The 12,580-nt window shown below is 51.1% G+C and overlaps 1 protein-coding gene across 2 annotated transcripts in view; it reads right to left on the bottom strand.

The window, feature by feature from the left end:
* Slc41a3 (solute carrier family 41 member 3) overlaps positions 1-12,210 on the bottom strand; it is a 41,241-nt gene extending 29,031 nt beyond the window's left edge. Inside the window, exons 1-2 of one of the 2 annotated variants that reach the window (XM_052174313.1) lie at positions 12,114-12,210; positions 4,440-4,742 (exon numbers count right to left, since the gene is read on the bottom strand). In XM_052174313.1, coding sequence (XP_052030273.1) covers positions 4,440-4,712 — 273 coding nt within the window. In that variant the 5' untranslated portion in view covers positions 4,713-4,742; positions 12,114-12,210. The remainder of the gene's footprint in view (positions 1-4,439; positions 4,743-12,113) is intronic. The other variant, XM_052174314.1, reaches the window with a different exon arrangement.
* Positions 12,211-12,580: the final 370 nt, after the last annotated feature.

Raw genomic sequence — 12,580 nt, 5'->3', positions numbered from 1 at the left:
AAAACAATGACCTCTCCCCTACCAGCCCTCCCTACGCCCCCTCCCCACCAAGAAGGTGTAGTTTAATGGGAGAACACAAGCCCAGCATCCACCTAGGCAGCCCTCCCTATGGTCTGTGATCTGTGGTTTGGCCTGGTCTAAACACACAGAGTTAGTGTGGAGCCTCAGAGAAAAGGCCTGCAGAAGCCGCTGGAGTCCACGCACTGTCTGGATTGAGACAATCCCTGCAGGTCGGTGATGAGCTGGCTGGTTGTTGAACATAGAGAGGAACCATCCCCAGGCACAGACATGTCATCGGCACTTTATGCTGGCATTGGCACCTTCCACAAGGTCACTCTAGCTTGGGATCACCCATCTAAACAGGACTCACCCAGACACACACATTGGCTCCCTGAAACATTCTTACCAGGCCAGAAGAGTCTCCTGAGTAAGCGCATCAGCCTTGGAGAAACACAGTAGAGAAGGGGGAGAGGGAAAGTGAGGGAGGGATGGAGGAATGGAGGAGGGGGAGAGAAAGAGGGAGAGGTGTTTACGGAGGTACTAAAACCCAGTGCTGAAGTGGTCACCTGTGGCGCGCAGGATTACAGTGACTCTTTAGGCTTTTGGTGTGTGCTGACTATTGCTTTGACTTGCTTTTAGGACTATTAAGCTTTCAGCAGAAATAAATAAAAGAACGCACTCGTGTGAGAAACGGTACTTTCCCCGGGAAAGCTGAGAACAGCACACGTCAACACGGCTTACTGGGTCACAACACAGAACATCTCAATGTGATTTTAAAAATAGTTTCAGCATGGTGGAAAATCTCATAGCCTGACTGGGCATCATTCAGATCTGGGTCAAGCATCAAGTGGCTTCCTGGGTGACCTTGCACGGTCCTTCTGATGCCTGGGCCTCCAGCCTGTGCTAGAGTCCTGGACATGAGGGACTGTAGCTCGGACTCTCCCACCTGCCCCAGGATGGAGCGTGTCAGCTTAAGTGAGGCCAGGTTCTGTCCCTAACACGGTGGGAGGGGAGTACACAGGGCTTTGGCATCACATCACCAATCCTCGCTTGCTAGACTGTGGACTGTCCCAGGGGCAGTTTCCAGATGCTGTGCTCTCGGCTACCTTGCACCTGGGCAGGATGGGCTAGTCGACCATGAAAACATCCCCACTACTCAGACCTCAGACATCCTTCATTTTCCCATTTCCTTTGGTCTGAGGCAGCAGAACCCAGGGAGATAAAAGGTCCACAGCAGCTTCTCAAGCACTCTTGAGATTCAGGCCTCCTCACCAGCATCTCCACCAGGGGGCCTTGGGCAACTTCCCTCTACCCCAGGCTGTGCTGGCATAGCTTAGCTGCTTTCTGTCTGGCCTTGTTGCTGTTTGGCTCAGACGCATGCATCTGTTTCCTCTCCCCACGCAATGCAATCAGGAGTGCCGCGGGAGAACGACCTGTTTGTCTATCTTGTTCACCAGGACCCTGTGCATGGTGTCTGGTTGTGTGCACACACAGTGCATGTTGCCAGAATGAACAAATGAATGAGTGAATGAATGAATGAACAAAATGGCAGAAACAACAAGGAAAAGTAAGCTGGTCGGGGACCCTGGGGTGTAAGTGAGCAGGAAGGCACCTGCCTCACGTGCTAATGGCCTTAGTGCCAGCCTCAGCACCCCAAGAGAGAAAGGAAGCCCTTTCCACAGCCAGTGGATATATGATGACATAGCACTGTCCCCATCACCTACTCAAGCTGGCAGGGCTCTGAGTAGCGTAACCAGGAGTTCCCCTGTGGCTCCCCTGTGCCCCCCTGTGGGCAAGGTCTCCAGCCTGACGCCCTCTTCAGCAAGTAGCCCAGTGAGGTGGATAAAATAGGTTTGTTGAGCCCCACTGTTGCAGCAATAGAACCCCTAAGATACCTAGGAACACCCCTTCCTCAGTAAGGTCCAGGGAAATGTCCTCCATACTGAGGGGTCCAAGCCTGGAGCTTGCCTGTCCCTGAATGAAGGATCGTCTGTTAGCCCAAGGGACTTTCCGAGAAAGCTCCTCTGCCTTCCTGCAGGAAGTGGCTCCCATCCTTCCATCCCACAGAACAGGCCTCCTTCTCCTCCTCTCCTCCTCCATACGTGTGTGCTGGCATCCCCTCCTCAGACTGTGAGTGTGGAAGACTAAGAGATGCTGAGGCTCTCGCTTGCCCAGCCCTGGGCCCCAGTCATATCTTCATAGCCTAGAGTGGAATCCCTTTTGTCGCCAGTGAGGGCTAGCCAGCCAGCCTCAGGCAGGAAGGAGCCCAGGATGACCCAGGGCTCCTGTCCAGTTCTTACACTGTACTCATTGCTAACTAACTCCTAGAGATGGGCCCGCTCCCCACGAAGCCCACCCCTCTGCTCTCTTCATGTAGAGGCTCCCTCCTCTCACCCCAAAGCTGTTCTCGGCCGGCCTCAATGACAATTATCTTGACTGCATCTGCTCAGGGTGGGGCAGCAAGATGTGGCAGGTTCTCCCTGGCGCTGTGTCACAGTGGCTCAAGTTAAGTTTTTTCACTAAACCTGAGTTTACCTATTTGGCTGGATTGGCAGGCAACAAGCCCTGAGGTTCCCCCAGTCTGTCTCTCCACCTTCCCACTAGATTTGTTTGTTTGTTTTTGAGACAGGGTTTCTCTGTGTAACCATCCTGGCTGACCTAGAACTTGTTCTGTAGACCAGACTGGCCTCTAACTCGTAGAGATTCACCTGCCTCTGCTTCCCAAGTGCTAGGATTAAAGGCATGCACTAGCATTGCCTGGCCCTTGCCGCCAGATTTTTATGTGGTGTTGGTGATCCAAGGTTAAGTTTCCATGCTTGTGTGGCAAACATTTTTACCAATGTTTACCCCTCCCAATACTCCCCTCTCCTCTGTTCCTATAATAGAGCCCTTGAGTCTAGCTAATTTATAAAGGGAAAGGGGTTAATTTCAGTTTGTGGTTCTGGAATTCTGGGAGCCCAGTGCCACCCAGTCAGCTTCCGGCTGCACTGGGTCACAGTGGAAAGGCAGAGAAGGGAGGCAGGTGGACGTGGATGTTGTAAATCAACAAGACAGGAAGCACGAGAAAGCCAAGGAAGCCAAATTCACTTTCTAACAATGTGAGGCCAGTTGCAACAGAGTTCCATTGGGGACTACGCCTTTACCAGCGCTGTGGTGGGGGCAAACCACATTCGAGTACACCTTGTAAACAAGGAACATAAGCCAGGAAGGAGGTGGGTGAAAGCAAACCACATGGTGATGCACAAGGCTGTAGCCTTAGCCTAGGCCCCAGCACTCCTGCTGCCCTCTATGATGCTTGTATACACTCCTGCTGCACTGGGGACGGAACCTAGTGACCCGGCTTGCCACCAAGAGCAGCAAAGCCTCTGTGGTCAGGTGACCCAGATGGTACCAGAACAGACTGCACATAAATGAATCAGGTGCCCTGTAGCACCAGTAACAGTAGTGAGGAACAGGGGCCTGGGTCAAGCAGCCACCAGGCAATGAGAAGGAAAACACACACAGCCTCAGGAGAGGCAGGCCCTGGACCATAGAAGCTGTGAGCTTTTGAAGAAGTAGGACATTGTAGTCTGCTGAACTTTAGGCAGAGATAGAAATTAACACATAAAATGCGGTTTCCAACTCACAGGGGCAAGTGCACCTGTAGCTGTGCCTGGCTCCTGCGGGTCTTTACTCTCACACCGGGGGCTGCCTGCCCAATCCCCTGGCAGATTGTTAAACACGAGAAAGGCTGGCAATGGTCTGCCCACAGGCATTGGGAGATGGGCATCTCCTACAACTTGTCCTGGACTAGGAAGGAGATTTGGTGACAGCCTTCCAAGCTGCATGCAGGCCTGGCAGTCCTATTTGCAGTGACAGACCCGCAGACCGCCTCAGGTGTATGGGACACCGCTAAGGGTCACTTGTGGTAGCACCTGGTAGCAACACTACATTAAGCTGTTACTATGGGCAGCTGTGTCCCTTCCCAGTGTGTGCGTTTCAGTCCTGGTCTTCTACACCTCTGGGTGTGACTATTTCTGGAGACAGGGCCTTTAACGGGGAAGTGAAAAGGAGGTCATTAGCACAGACCTAACACAGCATGACTGCTCCCTGAGAAGAAGACAAGGCGACACAAAGGGAAGATTAAAGAGAAGCCTCAGGGGGAAACCGCCTTGCAACACCTTGACATTGGTCTTCCAGTCTCTGCAATGGAAACAAACCAGCTTTCTGCTTCTTACTCCCTCATAGAACAAATGAGACAGGAAGTGGTCCAGTGAATCTGGGTATAACCTGTAGGGCATGGGCCCAGCCACTGTCTTACTGTGATTAACTTGGGTTAAGCTGATAGAACCTCACCCAATAAATGGAAAAGATGATGTGTCCAGAGGATTCCCAACTCTCCAGCTGGCCTCAGCTGCCCACTCCCCAGGTTTCCCTGCCCCCAGGTAACTGTCTCTCACCTGGAAATAGTTCAGAAGCAAGCCAGCCCAGGACAGCCCCAGGCCTGCAAGCAGGAAGGGTATTACCACCTGAAAGCCAATGATCAGGGCAGTCTCCCTGCCAGCCTGGGCCTCCAGTGATTTGGCTTCCACGCATTGGCCCTCAGAGACCTCAAGCTGTCCATCTTCAGAAGCCTCTGGGAACTTTCCTGCATCGTGGCTGGGCGATGGGCCCAGCTCCTTCGGCCTGCCACAGCCTTCCAGCCTCCGTTGTCGGGCCTCCGTCCCTTCCATCAGCACACGGCTGAGCCCAGCAGCCCTGACCTGGGAGACACAAAGTGACAGACAGGGCTGAAGAGAAGAACTCCTGACTCCCCAGGACCTCCATCCACCCACCAGGCAGCCGCCATTCAGGGCTGGCTGTTACAGGCTATATGAACCCTTAGTGCACAGCTCTGACTGGAATACAGACTCACCCTTATCACACATCTTTAATCCCAAACAATGAAGGTAGCATTAATTTGTAGCAGGAAGCATCCATATTTGAAAGAGATGTCTAATTGAGTGGCAGAAAAGGTGGCAAATCAGAGAAAGATTTGACAGAATAGGATCTGCCCAACTCTCATGAGAAGAGAGAAGAAAGGGAAGCTACTTAAGAGAGAGACAGACAGCACAGGAGGAAGAGAGTGCAGTGTGGGAATACAGTGGAGTTCTTGGAGAGCAGTGCAGTAGAGTTGAGAGGGAGGGTAGAGCAGAGAGAGAGAGGAAGGAGGCAGTTTTACTAGAAGAGTTTTACAGAGACAGATTGAAGAGAGGACGAGCTAGACACAGGTAAAGACAGAATGAGCAAGGAAATGAGAAGGAGCCTGAAGATTAGAAAAGATTGCTAGAGTTACTCTGAGGCCAAGCAGAGCAATTCAGAGGCCGAGAGAAAAGTCAGCAGAGAGGAGATTGAGCCAGAGCAGCGGAGTGGAACCAGCCAGCTAGAGATCAGAAAGAACAAGGAGGGGTGAGTTTATTCAGCAGCAACATTCTAGGCCTAGACAAGATTGTAGGGAGGCTAGAAGCTTCCAGGACTAGGCCTAGGTTAGCCGACCGAGGCAGTGAGCCTCCCAGACAACTGTTACAGCAAGAGAATGAAAGTTACAGCTTCACAGCTTCCAACAGCCCAATTCTCTGCCCGTGAGTGTCATATGCACAGGCCTGAGGATGAGACACACCCATGGAAGGATCACGAAACATGCATTGGAGGCAACAGAGTGAAGCTCCCTAACTACCAACCAATCAAAAACCTGATCTGGCACTGTGGAGGAACAGAACGCCCATCCAGCCTGTGCTGGCTTCTATCCTTCAATACCAACATCCAACAACCAACATGAATGAGTGAATGACCAGCAAGAAACACAGTCAGAACCACCTTTGTCAGAACCCTGGGAATTAAGCCAAGGCTTGTAGCAACCCAAGGAGTATCGGGAACATTGTGACCTTCACCATATTAGTAACATTCCAACTCAGTTTCATCGCCTTTAGCCTGGAAGATGGGTGTCTGGGAGGGTTGATTCTGTCTGCCAATGTGATTAGATTGAGAAGTGCCCAGGGCATTGCTAAAGCATGCCTTGCAGAGGTGCTTAAGCCTGTCCTCAGGCTGGGGTCTAAGGCAGGATAAGAAGAGAGAAAGGTACTTCCTGCACTTCCCAGATGCAAGCAGGTTCCCATCTTTGTGCCGAGTGCCTTCTGCCTCAATGGCCTGTACTCTCTCAAACCTGAGCAAAAATAAATATCCCTTAAGGTGCTTCGATCGGGTATTTGTTCATAGCAATGAGAAAAGAAACTAAAACCTCAGTTCTCCTTGGGGAGAACCAACAACCAGAGCTCCAGAAGAGCCCTGGTCCTTACACCATATGAGGTTTTGAGGGCACTCCCTCTGCAGATTGTCTGGAGACCTCTAGTACTGAAAACCTCTAATGAAACAGTTCAAGAGGAACTCCATGGGGGCAGGCTCATGTCCAGTGACGGACTCAAATTCAGAAAATGGGTGACAGGCATAGGGTGGAGGCAGGGCAGGGGTGGTGGTACCAAGGGCTCTAAGGGGGGGAGGGGTACCTGGATTATCCCTCAGTGAGGACTGTGGACTGGGTGGTGAGACATAATGGGTCACTTGGCAACAGTGACATACAGCCCAGAATGGTGTTCAGTGACTTCAGAAGTCACCAGGCAGCAAGTTACCACAGCATGTCCTCCTAATAGGACTCCCAGTCCCAGAAATGGCTCACTCTTGAGAGAGTCCAGTTTTCAACAACAAATGAGACATAAAAACAGATTCACTTCAACCAACATGAGACACGGAACCAAGAAGGTACATCTCCATCAGAGCAAAGCAGCTACAGGAAGTGTCCTCAGGAGTACCAGACAGGGCCTGCAGAAAACCTTAAGGTGGGTCTGTTAACATGTTTAAAGAACTCAAGGAGCTGGGCCTACATGGTGGTGCATGCCTGTAATTCCAGCACTTGGGAGGCAGAGAGGCAGGCGGATTTCTGGGTTTGAGGCCAGCCTGGTTTACAGAGTGAATTCCAGGACAGTCAGGGCTACACAGAGAAACCCTGTCTTGAAAAACCAAACCAAAAAACAAACAAACAAACAAAAACAAACAAACAACAAAAAAAAACCCTCAAGGAACCCCTCAGCCCAAACTGACAAAGTCGTATAGCGTGTGCATGCCCTGAAGACGTTCCCCTCTGGCAGAGAACACCGGCATAGTCCAAGGCTATGGAGTACAGAGTATTCTTCTGCAGGCAGCCCACGGCTGGAAAGATAGGCAGTGGCTAGCCATGTGCAGTGCTGTGTGTCCCCAGTGACCTCAGAAGGCCCCCTGGGGCCGAGATTTGCCCAGTACCCCAGAACACTGAGAAACGATGAATCACTATGGTAGAATGTGTTGGCCACCACAAGACGATGGCCAAGCTCACTTGAAATTCCAAAATAATCCATCCAATCTTCCCTAGGGGACAGTGCTGAGAGAAGATTGCCTGTGTGGGACAAAAAATGCCCTCTGCCACATGCTCAGAGGACAGCCTGGATCACAGCATCAAAGGGCTAAAAAACGACTTTCTTGTAGATGAAGCAAAACAACTCAAAGCTCTCCAAAGAACAGGCCTTCTCCCAAGATTCTGGGAGGGACCGCGAGACCCATCAGTTGGAGCAATGGGGGAAAAATGAGATAATGAGATGACCACAGGACTACGGGAAAGCAAGGTGCTGTCAGGACTCGAGTGGATAGCTACAGTGAAGGAACAGCGAGCAGTCATGACCAACCGAGTCAGCAGCAAACAGCGGTGCAAATGAGAATCACGCAGCCCAGGCTGGCCTCAAACTGGATGTGTAGCCAAGGATGACCTGGAACTTCTGATCCTCCTGCCTCCTCCTCCCGTGGAGTGCTGGGATAACAGGTGTGCACTGCCATGTTCGTGTGGCACAGTAGGGAGGGGGAGTTCTGGATCCAGAATTTCACACATGCCAGGCAGGCACCTTACCAGCTGAGCCACATCTGAGGAGGATATGTAAGCACTTCCTGTATGTGAGCAGGACCCAATGGACCAGTCCAAGCATGCTGGGAAAATAAGAACTAGACAGCAAAGCTGAGCTCAGCTTAGCTGAGCCTGCCTTAGGACCACCAGGCGGGGCTGCATTCATGGCTGCTAAGTGTGTGTGGTCAAGAGAGATAAGCACCTCAAGAGGCCCCTGTTTTCTAAGAACTAGGCAACTGGAGGAGCGGAGCCACACAGCCGCTGCTGGGGACACAGGAAGCACACCAGCCCAGCCTGGTGGCCAGCACTGTAACCCCGGGCACTCAGGGCCAGGAATTCAAGGTCAGCCCAGGCAACACAGCAAGTAAGGCCAAACGAGCCCACCACCACTCCTGGCTGACCACTGACTGTACTGAGATTAAGGTTAGTCACGAAGGAGCTTCCAAATATACAAAGAAACCAGGTCATGATAGAGAATCAGGGCTTTCCAGCTAGGCTGATCCAGAGAAGCCCCTCCCTGGATTGCATGGCCTGGGTTCCAGTTCCCAGCCCATAATAAGCCATGTATAAGAAATTTTCTACTATTACTGCCCAGAGAGATTGCAATTTTGTCCTGCTTGAATTTGCTGAGGTCCCCAAAACTCTAGAAACACACACACACACACACACACACACACACTCATTCACACACACACACACACACACATGTATATGTACACAAATAGTAGTGAAATTACAGAAATTAAGGAAGGAAAATGAGACGAATTTCTCTGTTCTCCCTAGGTAAGTGTGGGGTGCTGGGGAGGTCCAGGATGCCTGTAGGTTGTCAGAACCTCCAATGTTTAAGTTCCTTATATAGCATGTCACCTGCATAAGGCCTAGGTATGCCTTCTAGTTGTGACACTGCCTGACATAGGCCTCTGTTATAGAAATGGCCACGGGTTATTCAGCTAATACAACAAGCACAAGGGTCTGTGGACATTCAACAGATACAGCTGTTTCCGCTGAATATTTTCAGGTCCAAGATCAGTTGACTTTACAGATGAGGAACCCACAGATACAGAGGGCGACTGGACAGGAACCCCCTACCATGACGCTTGTTTAAATGTCTCCAGGAGAATAATGTACCATTCTTAGCAGGAACTCAAATGTTTGAGGGATTTGTGCAATGTGCATGTCTCACGTCTCATTTTCTGTGCAAAGCAATGGGTGCAGCCACCAAGAACAGCAAGTTGCCACACCCGGCCAACACACCCTGCACTAAATGGAAGGAGCCTCCCTCTACAAGACGATACCTCCAGGTCTTGGGACAGGAGCAGAGGGCTGCTTTGTTTAAGGCTCCCTCTGCTGGCAGGGTAGAGCTTAGACATGGTGAACAGACAGAACAGTCAGAAGACCAAACAAGAAAAATAAAATAAAAAATTATAAAAGTCTTTTGATCCAAAATCACAGATGTGAGAGAGAGAGAGAGAGAGAGAGAGAGAGAGAGAGAGAGAGAGAGAAAGAGATCAATCCAAGAGTATTAAAGTTCAAAACATACTAACATACTAGAGGGCAAAATTCTGAACGAAATTTACAAGACAGTAAATTTAGAACCAGCGAGAGGGCTCCGCAGGTGAAGGCGCTTGCTACCCAGCCTGACAACCTGAGTGCAGTCCCTGGACCCACGCGGTGGGAGGAGAGAACTGACTGACTCTTAAGTTGTCCTCTGACTTCCATAAGTACTCTCTCTCTCTCTCTCTCTCTCTCTCTCTCTCTCTCTCTCTCTCTCACACACACACACACACACACACACACACACACACACGAACAAATGTGAATTTAAAACTCTTAAAAGTCTAGAAGAAAATATTTGGTTGGGTGTGAAAGATAAAAGGCTGGGCTGCCTTGGAGGCCCCTGGGGAAAGTGAACTAGGGCAGAAGGAGCCAAAACAGCAACCTCGCTGAAGTGCTTTGTTTCTCCACTAGAGGGCCCCAAGGCCATGCAAACCAAAGGCTGCACACCTGCCAACCAGCAGTGACCATTTGACCTCACAATCCTCACCACACATGCACCCTGGCCAGGCAGGGTGTGCAACGGGGATCAAGTCAGTCTCCTGACGGTTCAGCCTAGCAGTCAGCGTCCAGTAGTCATTGGCACCAGGCGGGGATATCCCGGCCCATCAGCAGGGATGGACCTCTATCCTATGAATGTGACTGAAGAGTCACTGGGAATGTTCAAGTGACTAATAAGAATAATGTCACTGGTGCCATGAAAAATTAAACAGGTGAACAACTAGGCCCTGTGGGACAAGATAGAGGTGGCACCGAGGGGGAGTGGGCACTAGTTCTAGGAAAACTCTGTTTTTAGCCCCAGGTATGCTGGAGGCTTAGTGGAGAAGGGAACTAACTATAGTGTGGGATCTAGGGTGGGCCCAGGGTCAGCGAAGCCCTACGTACACCAGGTAGTGTTTGGTCACCTTGAGAAAGTGGGTGCTATACACAAGCCTCAAGGCTCAACACGAGTGAGGAGTCCAGGAAACATCAGTCCTGGATAACAGTGATTAAAGACCCTCCTGTGGGTACGTTGGCTTTGAAAGGGGATGGGACAGGGCTGGCTGACAGAACCTGACATACTGTATGAAGCCACCTAAGCTGCTAACAGGGGTGGTGTGCCATTCAGAAGCATCATACTGCCCGGCAAGATTGGCCTTAAACATGGGTCTGTGAGCAGGTGTTCAGCATCCGGTACCAAACATCCCTCCGGGAGGCCTGGCTCTAGCACAGCACACAGACTGATGCTCACTTGACTGGACAGGGAGATTCTAACTACGAGGCAGACGGGCTGAGTTTCTGGGATGGATAGGTTGCCTTTTAGGTGCCCACTATGTAGAATAAGAAAAGCACGCCTGTACTTCGTCTCCTTGACTTTATACAACATCCTAGTGGGAATGCATAGGAACCCAGACTCAGGGTTCGAATCCCAGTTTCTCCTCTTTGTAGATGCGTCACCTTGGGAGAGCGAGTAAATACAATCCACCTCGGTGTTTGAACGGAGTGCTGTAGAACCCTGTATCCCATTGTACCCTCAGAGGTTTTGGTTACCAGCAACCATTTTTGGTAAATATATATTATATTTACCAATATAATATAATATATATTATATATTTATATATTTTATATATACATTCCAGAAATAAAGAATTTGTAGGTTTTAAATGGTGTTCAGTTCTGAGCAGCATGGTGGACCGATTCAGTTAACACCACACTGTCCCTCTTAGAACATGCAGCATTCCTTGGACTAGTAGTCTACGCTTCAGATGCTGCCCATCGGATAGACACCCTCTCAACAGTTGTTAGGGTAGCAGTGCTGTTGGCCAAGCAACCCTTATTCTACTCAATAATGGCACAAGTGTAGTGACGGTGACAATTGTATCACAGTATATCATTATACCTGCCCTGCCTTAGGGGTGTTCATCTTTTACTGTGTCTAGTTCACAAGTTAAGCTCTACTCTAGGTATGTATACTAGGAAAACAATCTATACATCTGCATATCATTCCAGGATTCAGACACTCTTTGGGAACATGTTAATACCTCCCTCCAATAAGGGGAAATTATAACATTCTATAATGTATTTTCCTTATGGGCACTTGGTCTGTCTCCAGGCCCCTCTGTACTACTTTATATTTGTGGTTCTTAAGCTACCATAGTGCCAGCATGAGGCCAGCCAGCATCAGGAAGCAGAGCAGGACCATCTAGATATCTGGGTCAGGCTGGAAAGGCTGCGGCTCTAAATGGTCTCAGTGGTGAAGAAACAGTTTGAAAACCTGAGTTTTTAAAGCTTTATAGAAAGGGTCTGGTGGATTGAGGTATCTTCTCAAGTCTGAACGACCTCCCGGAGCGCAGGGCAGCTCGCTGAGCCTGCTGTGGCGTAGGCAGAGATGCTCTCGGGGGTGCTGAAGGAGTCAATCGTGACCCCTAGAGTCAGGCGCTCTGGGGTTCATCACTGGCAGAGGAAGGGGGATGAGCAGGGTGGTCTCTGCAGACCTTTGGAGCGAGGATGCCACAAACTGACCCGCCCCAGTGTGCCTAAGCCAGACCCTGCGCCCCACGCCCCTTCCCGAGGCCCATAGGCGCTCCGCTTTCCCTTGGCTTCCCCGACTCCCAGTCCAGTTCCTGCCCGCGCTTACCGGTCCTCTCCTGGCCGGCGGCGAAAGCGAGGCGGCTAGGCGCGCGCTGGACACTGTGGAGGCCTACGGCGGGAGGAAGAGGGAAGGGCAGCAGGCTAGCCAGCCCCGCCCTGCCTAGGCGTCCAGACAGAGGGGCGGGGCCACAGGAGGGGAGTGGTTGCTGGGCGGGTCTTGTGGGCGGGGCCAAATCACAGAAGTGGAGACTGAAAAATCTAGTTTTAAAGCCTTCTAGTAAGGGTCTGGCGGACCGAGGTATCCAAAGACGCCCAGCTCGGCAACCCTGGAGGTTTCCAGTAAGCACAGGGAAGCTCGCTGAACCGGCAGTGGGGTGTGCAGGGATGCTTCCTAGGTGCCGAAGGACCCAATGACACGCCTCAGAGGCGGGGCCGCTTGGGGAGGGGCCAAGGGAGAATAAACTGGACCTGGGAGCAGGACTGAGTAGGGCGGGGCCACGGTGGGGGCGGGGC

Source organism: Apodemus sylvaticus, chromosome 2 (genome assembly GCF_947179515.1).
Source record: "Apodemus sylvaticus chromosome 2, mApoSyl1.1, whole genome shotgun sequence".
NCBI lineage: Eukaryota > Metazoa > Chordata > Mammalia > Rodentia > Muridae > Apodemus > Apodemus sylvaticus.
Note: the sequence above shows the minus strand (reverse complement) of the source record. Positions and strands in the feature narration are given on the sequence as shown.